We start from the raw sequence: 22469 nt of genomic DNA, 5'->3' as shown, positions 1-22469 counted from the left end.
CGATTATCACTGTGTTTTCTCCAATGCATTTAAATTTATTATCTGAGCAAGATTACAATCTCTGACCCGGTGACTAAAATGTCTGCGATTGTATTTGAAATTCCCTGATTGATTTAAAAGTGTATTTTCTGACATATCTTGACTTTCCAACGGTATGAACATCCTAACATGCAAATATGGAATCGTGAACAACTGGAGGACTTGGTAGACTTCAATCGCATATGAAACTAATACATAGTTCATAAGTTGATGATTATTTCTGTTAAATCTAGTTACTTTAAAGCGTCGTGAGTTAAGTTTAAAAATCTAATTGTAAATTTCGATAACTTAATGATTTGAAGTAAAAAAAGATGCACCCTACTGCGTTCACACCCAGATAACCGACGGATCAAACCCAATCGCGAGACCAGACCGAAGAAAATGAAACCAAAAGAAATGAACAACAAAATAAAATTAAAATAAAAGCTTCGTCGTTGTCGTCGTTGTCGTCGTCGTCGTCGTCGTCGTCGCTGTATGCAGCCACATAGTGTGTATGCAAGAAAGGAAAAGAAAAAAAATAGTAACAGCAAAAACAAATTAAATTGACCAAGTGTTTCAACTTCAGCACTCTGTGCTGAGCCATGTGCCTGTCTGTGTGGACCATAAGATGCAATATAATTTCCATTGGACCTCTAGATTGGACGCGAGCGAACGACTAGCTCCAACCGCGCTCCTCTACTATCTGTCATCTGTGCTGTGACCCTTCTCGTACCTACGTATCGACCGACATTCAAATTCTAGTGATTTCGAATGGACCTGCTGCCGCGAGTTATATTGCGGGAGGATGTTCGTCGATGGAGGATTGTCGTGTAGGGTTTTTTTTCTTCTTCTAGGTAACCACTTAAAAGAGTGCGCATTCACTCATAGGGCAGTCAGCAATCGACTTGCGGGTCCAGCAGAGTGAGAGAATGAAGAGTGTAATTAAGTTTAAAGAAATTACTGCCGCGAAACGATTTCTGAGTTATTGTCATGTTAATTAGAAAATAAAATGAAAGCTGTTAATATCTAACCATACTACTTGGTTGTACCTGTATTGCTCAATAAAAAGAAGCTTACGTTTACAGAACATTTACTTGTCGGTTACTGGCGAACTAAAGCGCTTGGCAATTACTTTGCTCCTATTGGATGTTAGAAATTACAATAATATACTTAAACATACAGCATCAGTTTACTTATACGAGTGGCTGAAAATAGAAATAATTATCTGGGTCAAAATAGCGTTGTCTAGCGAAATTCTAGGGATACGCTTATAGTGTTATTTGATAACTATTGAACGAGTAAAATGTAAACGTTATGCATAAGGGTAACATTAATTGTATGGAAGCTGCTTGAGATATAATTTATTAGCAAAAAACGGGGTTTTTGTGAACGTTTTTAGCGATATTAAGTATTGCAGCATTTGTAATCATTATTTTATACTTTTTACACGATGTTTGGTTAAGCATTTACTCATTCAGTATATTCAGTTATGTTTTTTATTCGCAACATCAAACACAGTTCAACGACTGCAAATTGTTCATTGAACCGACTGAATCTGGATCGAATCGTAAAAATTACACTTGCCTGGGCGTAACCATTCATGTACACTGGGATGGTTGTAAATTGCAATAATTTTACTATCACTATCTGTTGTGTCGTACAGATGAGTACAGGAATAGGGAGTACAGGGTGTTTAATTTCCGTCGAAGCGATTTAGTAGCGGCTTATAGCGGCCTCTCCATGAAAAAAGTACTATCAAAATGGAAAAACGCTCCGAATTTGTTCAAAATTTTTGAACTTGTGTACTTGTACTTTAACTTGTACTTGTTCTTTTGCGAAAAATTTCAAACCAAATTTCCTTTTTTTTTTTCATTTTTGCAATGGAGACGTATGATATTTTGTTTTATATGCAAGCACTCGAATATTTCTAGCCAAAAAGGAACGTTCAACCTATCGTGACTGGCACGTGGATAGATCAAAATATAGAAAGCACATAGGAAAATTTTCACTATTTGTATAAAAAGTTCAACATCAAATTTACCTCGACATTTTTCTTGTTATGGTTGACACATGATGGCGTCGTACACCGTTAATAGTGTAATTTTTATCTTAAGGTAAAGTGAATATGAAAACATGATGATACTTTGAAGCTTCTTTAATGTTGATATTTTCAGAATAAAACCTTTTCACAGAATCAACCATACACATCCCGCACAAGTGTGCAATACAGCCACCGTCCGTCGCTGTCATCGCATCGATGATGGTGCAGAGAAGGATGACACCGATAAAAAAAGTTGCTTGATAATCAATTTAGCTGTTCTGTTTTTTTTTATTTTATTTTGCTGTTTTTTTTTGTTATGAATTTGGCAAGTGTGAATCGTTTGTCTGGCTGGCGCAAACCACATCCCTGGCACGAACGTCATTCTCATACATTTTTCTTGAAGCCGTTTGAGCCAGGCTTGCTGGCTCGATTTTGACAGCATCTGTAAGAATTACGCAATCATAGGGTTTTATGGTTCAGAAAATATGTTGCATGCAGGATGTAGATAATGAACGATGTTCGTTTTTTTGTGCTATCGGCAACATAAGATAGGAAAAATTCTGACTTTTTATAGTCTTATTTTTTATGATAAACAAAAAAGGGAAACAACACGCTGCTTTCGTCATACTGCGCAGCATTAAATACAAACGTTGTCTCGTTTAAATTTTGTTTCAAAATTTGTTGTCTACCTCTATTACCACCACTATCGGAGGCGGCTTCAGCTGACAACTGTCGTGACAGGGATGTGGCGCAAACTTGCGCAGACAGACGCAAGCCGGAGGCAATGTTCTGTGCTCAATATATCTTCACTGCCAGTCACCATGGCGAATGTTGGGATGACATTGAATTTCAATATAGATTTATACAAATAGCATAAAATTTATTTATAACGTATGCATCCTATACAAGAGTAAAATTACAGTTGGATAGAACGTCAGTTTTCTATAATTCGATATGCAATTCGAAGGTTGTAATTGAGCATCCCTACGACATACGCTCAGGCAAAGACTTGTACAGAGAAATTCGGAACCGTGGGAGTTTGCTGAACGCGAATCGCTGATCACCAAGTTAGTATTCGCGTTTGCTGTTCGTCTTTCTGAGTTGATTTTTGTTTTTTTTGTCTTTCATTTTACTTCATGGCTTAGTTATTTGTTTCTGGACACACTCACATGGGTTGTGTTGTGATAAAAAGTACCATCGTAAAGCAAGCTTATTAGCATATAAAAACGCGTTCTTCTTGTTTCTAACTTCCTGCTGGACGCAACGGCAGGTGATTAATTATGCCCATAACCTCCTTACGAGCTTCTTGAAACCAAAGGAAAACTTGCTCTGAAATTTAAGTTATTCGTAAACCTGATAGTAAAAGTTAACTTTTTAAAATATGACTTAGGTAACAGCTAAATCGAATAGCTTATCAAATTTATTACAACTATTTGCTCTGTCAGTTACAGTCGCGCAGCAGCTGTGGGTGCTCGTAACAGCCTTTAATCGACCCCAAGCGAAGTCGCCGCTGGCTAGCGAGCCCTCCCGCGTGCCAATACCAGACAGCCAATCAACCTGGCAGCCGAGTTTATCTAGCTCATAAATTGGACGGTATGGTATAGACGCAACAAAATTGAAACTTAAATTTATTTACTCTTGCAATCGTTCATTCGTTCAGGTAAGCTCGGTGTCGTTGATTAAAATGTGACTATAAGTCGGTGACGGCAAGAATATGAATGCATTTTTTATTGGCATCTGGAGGTATTATGACCCACCGCAGAATCCGCGGCTGCAGATTGATTGGATTGGCGATTGGATTGATCGTCACTAGATCACAGCGTTAATTGGGAAGTCAAACTGCTAGTGTTGCTATTACTAGGAAATGGCTATAATTGGGACGACTGGCAGAACAAAAACTAGTGAACGAATTTGCAGCATAGTTTATTGAACGTATACAAAACGTTTTGTCGAAAAACAGCAGGTATATGTTTCATAATTATAGCTATAAGAATGTGCAATTATCATTAAAGCTTAGTTCAGGGTTTATCTTATTTTTCTTTATTGAAATGTCATTGTCAGAAGGCTTCCATTCTCGTGGTAAGCAAGTACCGGCAGTTCTTAAAAATATCTATAGTCCTACGTCGTAATGTTCTGAAACATCTACAAAAAATGAATCTTTGTTGGTTGTTAGTACTGGTTACAGGGACATATCGACATATATCGACAAATATAAAAGATGAAGTCAATTTACTGTGGCTAAGTTTAGCTATGCGCATACCTTAAGCACCACCATTCAGCAACAATTCCACCGGCCAGCTTTGGGCGTATTTATCCTCAACCCAATATTCTCTTCTTCGCACTTTAGTGTGGTCTGGTATACTGCACAGCAGGGCTGTCCTGCACTCACTGCACCTGTTTTACTTATTTGACTGTAACACCTCAACCAAGCAAAATTCTAAAATGTTGTGTTTGGGGCATTTAAACGGTCTATTATTATTCATAAAATTGCTGAACTAAATATTGCTCTATCCTATGAATATACGGCGCACTTCCAGTTCACACTGGGTGGTGCACCAAGAGCGCTCCACAGTGGTCCAAAAGGGCGAAAAGCGGAACTTTTTTCCTAGTTTTTTTTGCTTTTATTTTTATCATTTATGGTCTTCAGCACTTTTGTTCGTATGAATATCCCCCTTAACCTAAAACTGTGAAAAGTTAGTCTTTGTATATTATAATGAAAATAAAAAATAACTTTTTTGTGTTAGGAAATATAGACATACATTCTTCGGCAAAGTTGTAAATAATGTAAAAAAAAGCAACTTTGCTGAAGAAATATAATTTCTATCTTTAACGCGTGCTGAACTCTAGGGCATATTCTGAAAACTTCTTTGAAAATTGGGTTTTCATACTTAGCTTTTCTTAGTTGCATTTTACAAGAATACAATGTTCTAGGAAATTATCGAAGCACTCAGAATACACGTTTTTGCGGAAGACCGCGAATCTTTTAGACCTTGGGTGGTTGGGGACAAGCGGAACATTTAAGTTTATAGTACTCGACTTAAGCTTTAAGATGAAGTGCTGATTTCATTAATCCACTTCCCCATTTTACCCCATGGGCTCGTGAAGCTATGGAAATTTATAGTTTGAATATGTGATAACTCAGCACGTAAAGGTCCAAGAGATTCGCGGTCTTCTGCAAAAACGTGTATTCTGAGTGCTTCGATAATTTCCTAGAACGTTGTATTCTTGTAAAATGCAACTAAGAAAAGCTAAGTATGAAAAACCAATTTTTAAAGAAGTTTTAAAGAATATGCCCTATAGCTCAACACTCGATTAACATAGAAATTTTATTTCTTAGCAAAGTTGCTTGTTTTTATATTATTTACAACTTTGCCGAAGAAACTATGAAAAGAAAATGAAAGCAAAAGACACTAGCAAAAAAGTTCCACTTTTCGCCCTTTTAGACTACTGTGCGCTCTTTGCGCACCACCCAGTGTGAATTGGGAGTGCGCAATACTTAGTTCAGCAACCTTATGGATAACAACCGACTCTATAAATGCCCCATACATAATATTTTCAAATTTTGCTTCGTTGAGGTGTTACTGTTAAACAAGGAAAATAGGTTTCCTCTTCTACAATCCGGACGTTCAGAATTCGCACATAGGTATATGAAATGTTTTCAAAACGTTTGTTTTCTTTAAATCAAAACAACAAGTTCATAGGGTGCGCGACTTGTGCATATGTGAAAATGAATAGAGTTACCAAATATTAAGATGAAAAATAAACTCGCGTAATCTGAACTAGCTGTTCATCATATTAGCGGGGGTTCACGGTACCATCCATCCCATAACTATTCGCGGTCGATAGTGTCATACGCAGCATTAAAATCGATGAACTTTACAATTTACATTCACCGTATTTTTGGAGGATCTACCGCGGTAGATTTACTCCGTCGTTGATCAGCATTATCGATGAACTTCTCACAAATCCGGCACAAATGGTGAGTATCATCGAAAGAGCACTTTGTAGGAGATATGGAAATAACTAACATAGTAGTAACTAATATAGTAGTTAACACACGATAATCCTCGCAGTGAAATGTGTAAATTTTGTGGATTCACTCCTTCCACTCCTCCGGTAGCTGTTCTGTATTCCTCATTCTTACAATCAACCGGTGTAGACAATTGGATAGTTTACTGAACCCATCTTAAACGGCTCCGCTCCGATGCCATCCATTCTAGTCACATTGTATCTCGGAATATCTTGGAATCCTGGCTATATAGAAAGTTACCGTTTTCAGTAAAGTTAATCAGTAAATCAAGACCTCTCGTTTGGGGCATATCATCTCATTTTTTTTTCTTTTTCAGTATTCCATAAATTAAATTTGAAAAAAATATAAATAAAAAAACTACAGTGTGTTTATTTTAATTTAAACTAAAAAATAGGATAAATACAAAAATGATGAGGTGGGAACTTCATTTTGCCTGTCTGTTTCTGTGTTTTGTGTTCTTTAGAAGCTTTGTCGGCAATTCAAAGCATATTTTTTTACATTCTCTGATCTTCTTTATAATCTTCAGATGCATTTTTCAGCCATTTTATACTTTGTGTGAAATATTTCGCTTCTTTCTTTTTTCGTGTTTTCTGACTCTAAGCTTTTCGTTTTTTAGCGACTCTAAGCTTATATAACATCATTTCATTCCTTCATTTTTACCTTTGTTATACTATAACAAAGGTTTAAAAATTGGTCGAAAAACACGAAATTGATCCGAGGCCCGGAGGGCCAAGTCACATATACCAATCGATAGGGTTCGACGATTTGAGCAATGTCTGTGTGTGTGTGTGTGTGTATGTATGTATGTAATGATTTTTTCTATCGCCTGTTTCTCAGAGATGGCTGAACCGAATCGTTCGCTATTACTTTTATTTGAAAGGTATTATTGTCTAGTAAATCACTATTGAGTTGTTTCGTGATACGACGTTTCGTTTAAAAGTTATAAGCAAAAATGTGAAAAATACGTGACACGGGTTTCTCCGGAACTACATGACCGATTTCAACGATCTTAGTATCAAATGAAAGCCCTTATTAAAGCTAAATTGTTCAGGATTTTTTTATTGAAAACAAACAAGTAGTTTAGAAGTTAGCCTTAAAAAACCTGTTTTGACAAGGTAATAATTATCGCCTGTTTCTTAGAGATGGCCAAACCGATTTATGCGCTATTAGTCTCATTTGAAAGATAATATATCCTAATAGATCACTATTGAATGATTTTTTGATTGGACGTTTAATTTGAAAGTTATGAGCAACCGTATACACTACACCAAAATTAACAATAATTTAGAATGATTTTAACGAAGAAAATTTACCTAATTTCAATTATTTTAATATCAAACGAGAGGTTTTCACACTACGAATATATATGCAAAATTTCATAAGAATTGGTTTTACCGGTCAAAAGATATTAACCCTCGAACACTCGCGCCAACTTTTGTAATACAGTTACTCGCGCACACAATAGTCCCAAACCAAAGAAAACGTGTGCAAGAGAGTTTTGAGTGGGAAAACTTGGTTTTAAGTTTATTAAACCATTGTAAAAGTTACTTGAAATTGAAAGCTCTATCGTCTGGTAGAATTTAAATTTTGATTAATCCCCCTAAAAGTGAAATAAAAAATTTATTTTTCTTCAGTGTCAATATAACACATTGATGTGTTCTGCAAAGTTATAGAACATATTATTACAAGAAATTTTGTTGAAGACAGTAACCTTCTATCTCTGCAGCGAAGATAGAAAAATCTTATTTATTGTATATGAATTTGTTAAATCAGTTTTTCTATTTTTGCTCTTTTTGTAATTGTTGTATAACTTTTATATGTACTACAAAATTGTACAAATAATAAAAATACACAACTTTGCTGAAAATAGTATACCTGTATGTTTGCTTTTTTAGGAACTGTAGAACTTTGATTATAAAGAATGCCCCAATTTTGACTCCGAATTACTCGACTACCAGCAGACGGATACATTTTAAACATTTTACATTTGCTGATAGTTTTGCTGCATACATTTTCCCAACAGTTTAAATTATTAATGCATTGAATAATTATGACATTTTGCGCACAATAAGTTTGTTGAAGAATATACGTTAGTTAAACAACGTTTTGTAACTTTATAACAATATGGCGTTGGAAAACCTACACGTGTTGTATCAAATACAACAGCGTGAGTAACCGAAGGTTAATAAAAATTGATGAAAATTATACAAGAAAACTCTACTGATGTGATTCAAATAGAATAGCCACAGAGAACAGACATCCAAGCAAAAGGTCCCCACTTGGATAAAACTTATGTCAAATTAGTTGGGAAACTATAGTGATGATGTCGCTGAAGGCGCATAAAATTCTACACTAAACTCACAACAACTAGCTTCTGGCGCTAGCATAACGCTTATAGTCCATATAAACTAGCGCCAGAGGAGCCAAAGGTTGTCAGTGTGCAAATCAAAAGAATCATTTAGTTGGGAAACTATAGTGGTGGTGACGCTAGCATGTTAGGTGATTTTAATTTGAAATTTTATCCAACAATTCCCAAAAAATTTGTTCGTGAATGGATGTCTGTTCTCTGTGGAATAGCATTACAGGAAACTATGCATAGTTCAAAAACCTATAAACTAGACCTTTACTAAACAATGTATATGTTAAAGAATAAGATTTCCTCTTACAACTTACTTTTATTTGCACTTATTCAGATTAATAACAACAGATTAATAATAACTTACTTATCCTTACTCAGCAATTTCATGAAAAAAGGATCTATCAAAATTTAAAAGTGTTCTTATTTTGATCAAATTTTGTAAACTTATTCAATTTTCAAAAATTTTATGTAAACCAACGCACTGCGTAACGATAACCAATAGATGAATTATGTTCCGAAGCCGTGTCGATTTCTATCTCAAATAGCAAGTAAGACCGTATAACAAAGGTTCCTTTCACCACTAGGTGGATTAAATCGGGTTTTTCAGTGTTTAACTACTCCTTCATCCACCCGCCCAGTTAGCTTTCAGAGACGATGCTGGTCTAACAAACCATTCATCGTATGTTCGAATTCCGGCTAAGTAGCGCTGCTAGATAGAGTCAGTAGGATTTTTGCACTAGTCCCGTAACTGTCTTGTACCCTAACAACCGGCTGTGAAGTCTATCGATAAAGAAGGGTCAAGTTTTAAAAAAGGCGTTTAGGCCCAAGACTTTGCTTTTACTCCTTCATCTGTTAACTCCAGCATCGCGTCCTCCAAAACAGCAACAACAACAACAGCAACAGGCAAACTCAATTGGAAATTGCATCTGAGTTTACTACCAGAATATACGAATCACGCAAACGAAAATCGACGATTTATACCTGGCGCACGCAGACTACAAACTTGAGATTACCATATTAACTGAAATCGGATTCGACAACTACATCAATTTGTTTGCGGTAATTATAACCAGTTTCCACTTCAATGGTTGACAAGTAACAACAGAATAGAGTCGTCTTTCTGAACAATTTTCAGTAAGTGCTTGACGGAGACTAAACAGTGCTTTGCATAAATGTCTCGTTTTTCAAGTTCAGTGAAATTTTCGGCTTTTTATTGCGAGGTTTCGTTGACACATTCGGTTTAAAATGGTTGACGATGAGAAAAAGTCAACATCCTGCGAGCTTCTGGGATCTGCCCTATCCAGCTTTTTCCGAGGGCGTGGCAGCTTTTTAAGATGGCGGGTATGTTCGTGATATTTGAACAACATTTTTGACATTTCAGTAATACGTCGCATGTTTTCTTTACGTACATACCTTTAGTTTTACCGTGAACGCGCGGAAAGAAAACGTGCGATGTAATAGACAACTGTCAAAAAGGTTGTTAAAATAATACGAACCCGGATTATGCTTTCCGCCATTATGGCTCGTAAAAAGGTGGATAGCTTTTTTAGACTATCATAGTATCATAGCAACTCAGCGACGAGATGACTGCAAAATTACTCCTAGGCCGGATGAAATTCCGGTAGTGGTGTTTTGTCAGTGTACAGCTGTCTCAATCGTGTCTTTAGCAGCCGTTTTCAATGCGTTTTGAGCAAAGTAAACTGGGAAAAATCGTACATGTTTCCTATCTTCATAGCTGAGGACACACGAGACATAAAGAACCATCGTGGTGAAGGGTGTTCCACATAAAATTGCATCACGGAAGAAACACTGTAGAAAATTACCCATTGGGTATTTTCTCTTGAAAATTTGGGAAAAAGTAGTTAAGAGTGTATTGTTTACACTGTATTTTTATCGCGGTCAGTTTTTCGAAAATTGGAAAAAATGGCGTCACCCGAAAAGCAACGCCGCGAATTTATTTCGCGTACATAGCGTTCGCGTTCTATGTACAAGTACATAGAAAATTCTCAACTCTCTCATCATGGATGATGAGACTTACGTCAAGGCGGACTTCCGGCAGCTTCCGGGGCTACTGTACTTCACCGCCCAGCACAAGTTTAGTGTTCCGGAGGAAGTAAGGATGCAGAAACTCCCAAAGTTTGCCGAGAAATACATGATTTGGCAAACGATCTGCTCATGTGGCAAACCGAGCTCGCCCTTCGTGACTACTTGGACTATAAACGGGCAGAGTGTCTACAGAAGCGTCTGCTTTCTCTGTTGAAGTAACACGAGGGTCCTACTCGCTTCTGGCTGGATCTAGCTTCATGCCACTATTCAAAGGATGTCCTGGAGTGTGTATCAATAGCTCGTTGTTCATGCGTCTGCGCCACACTCCATTTTTCCACCAACTATTGATCGCAGAATTTCTGACTCAACACCCCAAGCACTCGGCGCTCAGCTTGCTTTAGAACCCATGATTCATGTCCGTAAATGGCCACCGGGAGGATTAACATACTACGGGACTTCAGCTGGTTACGTATTCCGTAGGAAGCCCGATTCACAACAGCAAATCGTCGTTTCACTTCGCGGCTTACATCTTTTTCACATATCACAAGCGTACCAAAGTATGTGAATTACTTCACTATGTCAAAAGGTTCCCCATCAGCACCAACACTATTGGGGCTCTCACGTTTCCTGCCAGCACTCATGCACTTCGTTTGGGCGTTATTAATGGTAAGTGCTAATCTCACAGTTTCCCGTTTAAAAGGATTGAAGGACTCTTCCACTGCTCACAGTTAATTCCGAACATATGGACGTCATCCATGGACGTAATACAAAGAAGCACGTGAGATTTCGTGCTGTTAGTCCTGTAACATTCCACGTTTGTTTTTCGTATTCTACCTTCCAAGGCAATGTTGAATAGCAAGTTAGAGTGCATCCCTTGTTTCAATCCATCCAACATCACGAAAGCGACTGTGGTCTCATCCGCTATTGTGACGCATGATTTTGACCCATTCACTGTCGAAAAACCATGTTCTTGCATTATTTGCTACAGCTCGTTTCGCTTGACTGAATCGTACGCCACCTTAAAGTCCACAAACAGACGATGAGTCTACAAAGTGTACTCCCGGAACTTGTCAAGTAACTGACACAGGGTAATCTGAACCATCGTGGAGCGACCTTAACGAAAACCAGTCTGGAAATCGCCGACGAAGGACTCCGCTATCGTTTTCAGTCTACAGAACAGGATTCGGGAGAGCACTTTATAGCCGGAATTGTTTAATGTAATGCCCTGATAATTTTTACACTCGAGTCGATGTCCTCTCCTAAAAAAGGGCCTTTGAGGCCATCCAACCACTCTTCCGTCATTTGTTCTTCCTCTTAAATGCTGACAATGATTCGGTGGATTGCTTCGTACAGCCGCTCGCTCGCTACTTTTAGAAGTCTTTTCCGGACACCATCCTTCCCAGAGGCTCACTGATTTTCAGCTCACTGATTGCCTTCTTAATCTCTGCCTGTGTTGGTGGCTCCACAGCTTGACCACCGCTCACAATTCAGTTCACGAAATCAAACGAAACCGTACGAAATCTACCGTGGACACAGCTGTAGTTTAATGGTAGTTTACCATAAAAGCTAAGGTAAATTCCGTAATATTTCGTTAAATTTCGGTGAACTCGAAATTTCGGATTTTTATTGGATTTTTATTGGAAAACAAACTACATCTCTTCCAACTAAATTACGTGATGTAGGATCACACTTGAATTTTCATAGATCTGTTGACTACTTTATTTGAACATTTCAATTTGATTTTGCTGCAGGTGTCCAACCTTGAGACCCAACCGATTGCAAATCTATTATGTACAATGTACAACATCCTTTTTTGTTAAGAACTCAAATCTCTTTTTTCTTGAAATCTCGTTTATAATTAGTGTATAACTACATCTTTTGTTCGCTTTTTGTGCACTTACGTTAGCTTTCTAACACAGCCCTTTCTGTTAAGTAAAAGCGGAACTGGTAACTTCGCAAACCGAATTGTTCCGGGTACCGCAAAAACCCTAGTTTATGATATGCATAGAGATTTGGTTGATAATTATACCATGAGTATAATGACTAGCGTGGTGGGATTATTCAAATTACATTCCATTTCATATCCGGCTAGAATGGTCACGTATTTTTGCGCACACTTCAAAGTTTATTAACAGTAATAGGGAAAAGACGCTTTTAAAAATGAACCGATTTGTGGCAACCGGCAGAAGGTGACTCACGGGTGCTGCACAAAAAAAAGAAACAGCTTTGAAAAACTCCTTTCGAGTCGGTTACCCTCTTCTGTGGGTTTCTCTTTCGAGGTCAAACATACCACTTGTATCGTTGTTGTTGAGAATTTCTTTTCAGAATGAGAAAAAAGAAAACATCTCAATATTATTATTATTATGCGGCGCAAGTTCCGGCGAAGAAAGCAATTAACATTTTGCAACATTTTGCAACACGGTCGGGTGCCCATTTTTCCTCTCACTAATAACCTCGATTTAGACATTCGAAGAAGGATGTGTAAGGAGGAAGAAAACGGTTCTGCTTGCAAACAAAACTGCAAGCGGTTCTAATTTTTTTTTCTAAAGAGCTACCTTTTTGTCGCTTGCATCAACGCCATCCATACACAGTTTCGTAGGCAAATTGCATTAGACGACTTTTGCTACCTTTTTCGATATGTTTGTCTTCGAGCCCTACATATGAGTTTTTATGGTGATAGTTGAAATGAAACACGGAACGTGTTTAGTGGTACTATCGTTGAAAAGGAAAATGTTTACAGCAGCGGTCGTACTAATTTATCCAGCCATTTTCCATCTAAAGGGTCTTTTTAGCTTAGCAAGTACTGCAGCACAAATAGCCAAGCGTCCACACTCTTTCCGTAGTAAATATGATCGACGGACTGTTTGCTAACATTTTTTTTTGTTTACAACCATAAAACTACAACACTTGTTTTTACATCCTGTGACCGAGTCTGCGTGTACTCTACTGGACTTTTGTATGAAATTGTCCCACAAAACAGGTCATCAAAGGAAAATTTTACACAACCCGAGAAATGAAGAGACAGCAAGCGAGCGGTGAGCGGCTTCAGAAGCGCAATTTATGCAACCCTAAACAATCGGAACAGGTAGCAAGAAGGGTAGTATTCTGGCTGGCAGGTGAGTTTAGGTGCACGAGGAGAGGACAGGTGAATTGGCGTCTACCTACTTACACATTAGAAGCGCACTTTTTCTTTTGCACTTTTTCCCGTGTGGCTTCGAATGGGCACCGAGGAAAGAAAGTCGTAAAGCATATTTATGCTCATGCTCACTGCTGCTCGATCCTACTATTGCCTTCAGTAGAAATGGCAATAAAGAATGGCACGCCGAAGTGTTAGCAGGAAGTTAATTTTAACCGTTTGCAGTGTCAATTATCGGGTCAGTTATTTCAAGCATAAGGGAGAGAAGCAAAAAAAAGCAACGTAACCTCAATATAGTCATTCCGCCCGGAGACACTCTATCGGTACGGGGTTTTCTTTTTTAATTTTGCTGACGGAGCTTACGGATATTCATAATATGTTCAACTCCAGTAGACCCCCCTAAAGAATTGTCTCTTTGGGAGCATTGATTTCAAACAAGCAATTCAAACAACACAAACTGCCACAGCAAATCAACACTGTGATGTAATGCAGAAAATGGTTGGTTGTTAGATGGTTTATTTGTTTCAACGGCAAATTACCGAGCACTTAGAAATTAATGATTATTTGTAGAGTTTTTCTACGGTCTTGCGCTTTTTAACGAGCTTTCTGTAGCATAAAATTTACTGCGTTTCTTTTCGTGCTCCGAAATCAATAAAAACCATAAAATCCCTCTATCTGTTAAAACATTATGCAAAGAAAATACCGGGTCTTTGTTGAATGCTCTTCCTAGTTGTCAAACAAGCAATTGATAATTTGTTTGTTTTGAATAATGAATTTATTATCTATTATAAATTTGAGGTGTAATGCAGTTTTGTGGCTTATGACTTCATAGAAAAAGTCTTAAAAATACGTGGTTATGGTTTTATGGTTCTTGGAAGAGATTTTGAACCCTTGCGAGAGTTACGCCCTGAATAAGCTTTAAGCTATTCCTCCTATCTTCCGCTTATATGTCGAATAAACAAAAATGACATTGGGAGGCTTCGATAAAAATAAAAAAAATGAACAGTCCACTACCATATTCCATTGAATCCAAAAATCTCGATTGTGATGGGAACATGAATTGTTTATGAATAAAGCATTAAGATTTATGCGCTCCGTTCCGTTCTCTACATTCATCTCGGATGGAGCTCGTGTCGCGTTAGTCCAGGTAACACAATAAACGCATTGTGAAATAGGCACAGCACATTCTGTCCAAATGGAACCATTAATTTGATGCTCGCCGGGGACCTGGAAGGAACCTTCTGCCAGAGTTCAACTCTCGACCGTTGCGCGGGACAACCTATGCGGGAAGCTGATAGTAATCTATTTATTTTATTCGAGTTTGGAAAATCACCAGCCGAGGTCAAATGGAATACGTTGATGGTCGTAAAGTCGTGCATCGTGCTTCGGAGAATGGTTAGAGGAAGAGAAAGTTCGGTGCTCTGGTCGGAGGTTCAACGAAGGTTGTGGGCTGCCAATTTTGGTTTAATTTGATTTAGTTGTTCACTGAAAATGAAAGTGTTTTGTAACCATTTTTATTATTTTCATTCATAGGTCAATGAACTATCTTAAATCAATATTACAGCGTGAACATAAGGCTAGACTCAACCATATGTCCAAAGATTAAAGATCCAAAGATCCAGTTTCTAAATCGACCAATATAACAGCAGAAATTAGATCAACCTCATGCTTTTGTGTTATTTTATCAATGAAGGCAGACATTTAAATAATTTTTTATGGTGATAGACTTTCCAATAGACGACGGAAATAGTAGAAGAAAGTAATGAAACAGGCGAGACAAGACGTGAAGGGGAAGAGTCTGAGATTAAAGCGGTACGCAATATCGACCAATTACAGGGTTCGAATCCGATTATAATTGGCTCCCATTATAACTTGTTTCAACCCAAGGATCCCTTAGCAAGGTAGAAAGAAACGAACCACGTACCAAGCAAGCACCGCTTCAATCACCCTCCACTCATCTAATTTTCCTCTCTTTCACTTCAAGTCTTGTCCTGCCCTAGGGATACTATAAAACACTTTCTCCTGAATTGTATCTCATCTATTGGAAAGACAATCGTTTTATAAAAATTGGGTGAAGTTAATTAGGATAAAGCTTTGAAAACCCACTTACTTGGATTATTGTTGTACTCTGGCCACAGTGTTGCCAGCTGACAACCGAGTGCCCGTCGATTGATACTCTTACAGCAGGACCACTTCCGGCCCTGCCAAAGGCTTGGATGGTACCGGAAGGACTTTGGACTGTACTCTTCGCAAACTGCAATTGTCGAAAAAAATGCATATTTAATTTCGAAAACTACATGAGAAAATATCAAAAAACGCATATGACCCACCTCTCCGAATGGAAACGATCCAATCGACGCGTTCCTTCTCACTATCGGCTACCAGATACAACGTGTACTGTGGCAGTGTCGTTCCCGGATAGATACCGTCACTTTCACAGTATCCTACCTGGAAGGGATAACCCTGCAACGACAAACAGACCCAAATGAAGCATTTAGTAAGCGCAAACTTTTATTTGCCATGAGATGAGAGCAAGCGTACGTACATCCGGTGCTGCGGTGTCACCTCCTTCGCCGTTCAAAACGGCCGGCTCCACTAGACGTACTCCTCGAACGCTGATCCGACCACGCTCGCGACGTTTCTATGATAGATAGAGAAAGAGAGAAAAAACAAAAGATCCGTATTAGTTCCATGATCAAGAATGGATTGAACTGTAGTGTGTCAGTGATAGTGTAAAATGTGCAAAATGAAATGACTTCAGGCAATAATGGTGCGACTTTAATTTTTATTACATATTTCGAAAAGCATTGAAGCGAAGAAGCGAGAAATTACGAAAATGTAGTACAATGAGCAGTCAATGAGCAGTATATGAAATATATAACAAACTAGAGCGATAGTTTATGGTGCAAGAAAAAAAAACTAGCAAGATAGATTGCATTTTCTTATGGTTTATTTGATAATAGAACCAACACACGGAGATTATAATTTGAAGGATTTAAAAATTTTACCATCATGATACGGAAGGAAGTATTTATAAAAAACTTGTGCTTTTTATGTACTTAATGTGCATAACTACCAACCCTATCAAATCCATTTATCGATGTACCTACTTAATAAATCCGAAACACTACAAAATTTTAATTTCATAAGAAATAAGTACCCTGGACCTAAACCAATATAACTATCAATACTGCGGATTTAGGACCGGTGTCTAGATCGACACGTAATTATTGTCAAATGCCTTGTGCGCAAAGTCGCCAGATTTTTGATAGCGCACCAGACAACGCTCAAAACCTTCCAGACATATGGTAATGTGTCAGATTTCCGCTTTTCCGTCTTGTAAAAAGGCCATCACTTCTAATTTCAGACAAATATTTACATTAGTTTTGAGCAAAACTTGCCCGACGTTTCCCGAAAAAGTCTTTCCCGTTGAGCCTCCCAACTATTTTGTATCGCTGCAGCAATCTAATTTTCTTAGTTTATAATTGTGTACTCTCGACATTTCTGGAGGATCTGGAGTGTAAAAATTTGATCCGCAGTAGGAAAGGCGCCCATAAAGTCTGCCAGATGCTGAACTGCGAAATCTTTTGCTATTTAGAGTAGATGACGTAACAAGATCTGGGAAAGCACCTTGTAGGCGGCGTTGAGCTGCGATGCCACGGTAATTACTGCCATCGAGCTGCCCTTTCTGTAAATGGGACAAACCATATCTTTCATCCACTCCTACGGTAGTTTCTCCTACTTTCAAATTCTTGAAATTATCCAGTGATGTGCCGTTGCTAGCGGTTTTCGGCCATTTTTGTAGAGTTCTGCAGGAAGTCGGTCCTTTTCGGCGGCTCTATTATTCTATTATTATTATTATTATTCTAGATCGGGAGTACCAATCTAAAGCTATTCTATTTTAGATCGGAAGCCGGATAACAGCCGGATCGCTGTTATCGTTTATAGGCAATCCTAGGTTAACTTCCATTCTATTTCCTTCGGTTGCATCGTCATTGACATGTCCATTGAAGAACTGCTACCAGCAATTTTTTACTCTTTGACTAATCCTCTAGAAATGTCGGAAGCCCAACGCATCAACCCTGGTAGATCCACCGTCACCAATCTCGTACAGCTCTCATCGCTTTGTCTTACATAGATGGATCAGGGCCTTCAAGTTGATGCGACTTATACGGACGGAAAGGCAACCTGCGATAAATTTAACCACCATAATCTGCTTGCCACAGTTCACCCAGACGAACAATCAAACCTTATCAATTGGTTCAAGACGTACCTGATTGATCGCCGGCTGTTAGCCTCAGAAGCGAACGTTGCTGAGACTCCCTGAAAAGGCCACAGGGTCGGCACGCTTACCCTGGGTCTTCGCAGGAAAGCAAAGAAATACTTGATATAACCGAAGGAAACTCACGATTAGCTTTTCACAAATTTATTCTCACTTTCTTGACTTTTTATCACTCTCTTTCATAGACTATCTAACCTGTACTTTCTTCAACCATCACCTTTCGTCTTCTCGGGATTCCACCAACGCTGCTGTCTGCGGCCACTGCTTCTTGTCGGATACACGCCGGACTGCCAACCACTTGCCGCTCCCTCCGCGCTAGACGACAAACTGGTCTAGTAATCTCGGGCTTTACCGATCCGCCAAAGGATTTTGGCTCAACGGAGAATCGGGTTGAGTTTAAACAAACACTGCGGGGTTTTGTGGAATTTGAAACACACTGGCGAAGGCGTCAGATTGAGAAAACGGCTTAGGAACGGGATTACCTGTGATCCCAAAGTCACACATTCACTGTAATTGTATTTGGATATAATAACTTAAGCACTTTGTATGATAATTTACTTAGGTTCCTTTATAAACGTTTAATTTGAGGTCTTCTTTCCAAATGCTTTGCGAGATTTGAACATTGCTCTATAAATAAGCAATTTGTGACCGGTCATTGCCCTACGCCAGCGGCCAAGACCAATGCCCTCCTTCCACCCGATTGTTTACATCTCTGTATCTGACACGAGTCCTGTCATCAACGCGGCCCGCAAATTAATTTTGTTTCCACTGGTGGTGGGATATGGTAGGTGGCAGGCTGCCTACCTACAGTCGATTGCCTGATTGTTGGCTACCTATTGGGTGGTGTTGGTGGTACATTGAGAGAAAAACCATCGACGATGACAAACACTTCCTGCTTTTATACTTTACACTAGCTGATTGCCCGATCTCACTCGGTGCCTCTTTGTCACTCAGTCACTAGTACATCTGTTTTTGTAACGAAAACTCTCATAATGCAAGAAACAAAACCCTTTTTCGCATTTGAATATGACTACTCCCTTTGTCAGTTCCTCTCTGTTCCCCCCCCCAATCTATACCTATAAAAATGGATTTCTGTCTGTCTGTCTGCCAGTCTGTCCCTATGTTCCTTATAGAATCGAAAACTACTGAACCGATCGGCGTGAAAATGTGCATGCAGGGGTTTTTGGGCCCAGGGAAGGTTCTCTAGATAGCAAAAGACCCTTCCCCCCACTAAGACGGGTGGCTCCCATACAAATATATGCCTACGAAAATGGATTTCTGTCTGCCCTTATAGTCTGTTCCTTATAGAATCGAAAACTACTGAACCGATCGAAGTGAAAATTTGCATGTAGGGGTTTATGGTGACAGGAAAGGTTCTTATGATGATTAGAGATCCCTCCCCCCACTAAGAGGGGGGGCTCCCATACAAATCTATACCTATAAAAATACATTTCTGTCCGTCTGCCCGAATGTTCCTTATAGAATCGAAAGCTACTGAACCGATCGGCGTGAAAATTTGCAAATAGGGGTTTTTGGGGCCAGGGAAGGTTCTTATGATGGTTAGAAACCCCTCCCCCTACTAAGAGGGGGGAGGCTCCCATACAAATGAAACACAAATTTCTGCATAACTCGAGAACTAATCAAGCAAATGGACCCAAATTTGACATGTGAGTGTTTTTGGAGACAAGAATTTTTTCTATGGTGAATTGAAACCCTCTTTGCTTTAGGAGGAGGGGGCTCCTATACAAATGAAATACAAGTTTCCTCATAACTCGAGAATTAATTAATCAAATGGAACCAAATTTGGCATGTGGGTGTTTTTGGAGACAAGAATGTTTTCCATGGTGAATTGAAACCTCTCCCCGCTTCAGGAGGGGGGCTCCTATACAAATGAAATACAAATTGCCTCATAACTCGAGAAGTAATCAAGCAAATGGAACCAAATTTGGCATGTGGGAGGTTTTGGACGCAGGAATTTTTTTAATGATGGTTTGAGACCCCTCACCCCTGTGGTAGGGGGATAAGGAGTCTCATACAAATAAAACAGAAATTTTTGCGTAACTCAAAAACTAATCGAACTCGGGAAATTTTAGACTCTTTCATAAAACATCAATCAATAACCAGACCACCAAAAACTATCAATAGTAACATTAGATAATTCAGCGCGAGACGGCCACAGGCCGCGAGTGTTGCCGGTGACCTGCCGTTGGAAGCGCCGGCCACTGCGGGGGGCAGTCCCCCGTAGAGATCACCTCTATCTAGGTTTATTTATTTTCCTAGATCTACTGACCTCTATTACTTTCCTTCAGTTGGGTCACCCCTGCGAAATGGTACTTTCTACGAAAAGATTTTCCGTGAAATGGTACATCCCGCGTAAGGTTTTTCGCGAAACGGTATTCTGCGAAACTCTATACAGTAGGATTTCGATTTTGGCAACAAATGCGTGGTGCCTATGTTGCTAAAATCGAAACCGTGCCAAAATCGAGACCTTTTTTCGATATGAAAAAACTTAATCTAAATGCTTTAGAAATTGACTAAATATCATTAATCAACGATTGCAACCATTTTATGTTTAAAAAGTCCGCCAAGAGCAATCCGTCCGGTGCAAATAAGTTATTGACACCCTGCGGTAAGACGTAGTCCTACGGCAATGAAAATATTATTGTTAGAAACCACATAACTTTTTTTCATGAACATACTGAGGGCATCATTTTTTCGTCATTTAAACTATGTATGCAGAAACTGATTGATATTTAGGCATATTTTTAGAAGTGAAATATCTTGTGTTGCCAAAAACGAATACTTTTGTTGCCAAAATCGAGGCATGCCAAAATCGAACCATGCCAAAATCGAACCATGCCAAATTCGAAATCCAACTGTATTCCGCGTTACGGTCAACCGAGAATTGGTGTTCCGCAAAATGGTATTCGGCGAAATGGTTTGTAATGATGGTGAATATTTAAATGCTATCCGCTTTATTTTATCAGGCTGAGCGATGGGGGGAGTTGTTTTCTACTTTACTGTGAGGAAAATTTGTATATTAAAACACCCATGAACTGCTCAGAAACTTGCAAAACTCGAGATTGTGACAAAGGTCATCTGAGATTCACCATTTATGTACAACACAGTTTAATTGGTGGCAATACGAAGTTTGTCCGGACAGCTAGTCACTTATAAATCTCTCTTCTTCTCGGTATTCCCTATAAATCTACATAAAGCTTTTTTTACGTTTTTGAACCTCCCCGTTTTTAATGGCCGCCCTATTCCCCCTTTCAGAAATAAAATAACTTGTATAACTGCTATCGTTCCAAATGCAAGAGAAACGCACCCCTTCACCCATTTGAACCTTTCTCTCCCCTTGTAAGAGACCGCCTCCCTCTTTTGTCAACCCTCCGACATAAAAGAATCATGCCAAAACATGTGTTTGACAAACAACGTTTGATGAAGAACAGTCCAGAAGTTCCGGAGCTATGGCGGAACATACAGTCATACTCACGTTCCTCGTCCCCCTACATGTCAGTTACTTCCCAGTCAGCTCCGCATTCTGTCACGTACACACCTAAAAAAGCACCGAAGTCGGCAAAAGTTTGCAGAGATTTGGACAGCCGAGCGTTCGGTAAAATTTTTTATAATACCAAACGTTAGTAAAGGTCCGTAAACGTCGATATGCACCACCGAAATTTTCACCGAACACTCGGGTGTTTGAATTTCGGCAGATTTTGCCGAGTTTTTTAAGTGTGTAGCTAATTATGCATTGGTTTGCTCATTGAAAATCGCTATAATAGAAACAAAACAAAGGTTTATTTAGCATATATTCCTCCTCGGTGAAACCCCTCTTTTTTCTCAAAATCAGTTGCACAACTACAATCGGTTTAAATGCAAGAGAAATGCAACCCCTTTTACTTATGTAGATATCTCCCCCCTTTTTAGATGGCCTAGTGCGGATTTCCCAGTGCGGATTCCCTAATGTCAAGGAACATTTGTGCCAAGTTTGATGAAGAATTGTCCAGGCATTTCGGAGTTATGGCATCCCCCTGTTATGAACGCCCCCCCCTGTCATGACTCTTCTGTCAACCCCCTGAGTTCTGATTGCCTCATGCTAAAGAACATGTGTGCCAAGTTTGATGAAGAACCGTCCAGGTGTTTCGCAGTTATGCCCCCCCCCCTTCTTATGAACCCCCACCCTTTCTCCTCTGCTTGTCAACCTTTTACTGCTGATTCCCTTACGTCAAGGAATATGCCAAGTTTGGTGAAGAACCGTCCAGGCATTTCGGAGTTATAGCCCTCCCTCCCCTGTTACGACCTTCCCCCCTCTTATCATTCCATTCACGCTTCTTAAAACATGAGATTGAGATTCCTTCCATGGCGAAACCCAGAACAAACCTCAATGTACAGCCGCGTCAACTTCGACGTTGGAATATTATGCGACTCCAGCAACACAGAATAGACTACGCACGGAATGATCCCATCATAACAATGTGTTTGTTATTTAACCGGTTCTTTTGTTTGTCTAATTTAAATATTAGCTCTAGTGTTTTTCGCGATTGTGTGACAAAT

At 39.1% G+C, this 22469-nt stretch overlaps 1 protein-coding gene across 5 annotated transcripts in view; it reads right to left on the bottom strand.

Moving 5' to 3' along the window:
• LOC128743226 (tyrosine-protein kinase Btk29A) overlaps positions 1 to 22469 on the bottom strand; it is a 206135-nt gene that overhangs the window by 138486 nt on the left and 45180 nt on the right. For all 5 annotated transcript variants that reach the window (XM_053839762.1, XM_053839761.1, XM_053839763.1 and 2 more), the window contains exons 3-5: positions 16176 to 16271; positions 15961 to 16093; positions 15741 to 15884 (exon numbers count right to left, since the gene is read on the bottom strand). In XM_053839762.1, coding sequence (XP_053695737.1) covers positions 15741 to 15884; positions 15961 to 16093; positions 16176 to 16271 — 373 coding nt within the window. The remainder of the gene's footprint in view (positions 1 to 15740; positions 15885 to 15960; positions 16094 to 16175; positions 16272 to 22469) is intronic.

The sequence above is a fragment of the Sabethes cyaneus genome, chromosome 3 (assembly GCF_943734655.1).
Source record: "Sabethes cyaneus chromosome 3, idSabCyanKW18_F2, whole genome shotgun sequence".
In the NCBI taxonomy this organism is placed as follows: Eukaryota; Metazoa; Arthropoda; class Insecta; order Diptera; family Culicidae; genus Sabethes; species Sabethes cyaneus.
The sequence above is the reverse complement of the archived record's forward strand: the minus strand, read 5'-3'. Positions and strand labels throughout refer to the sequence as shown.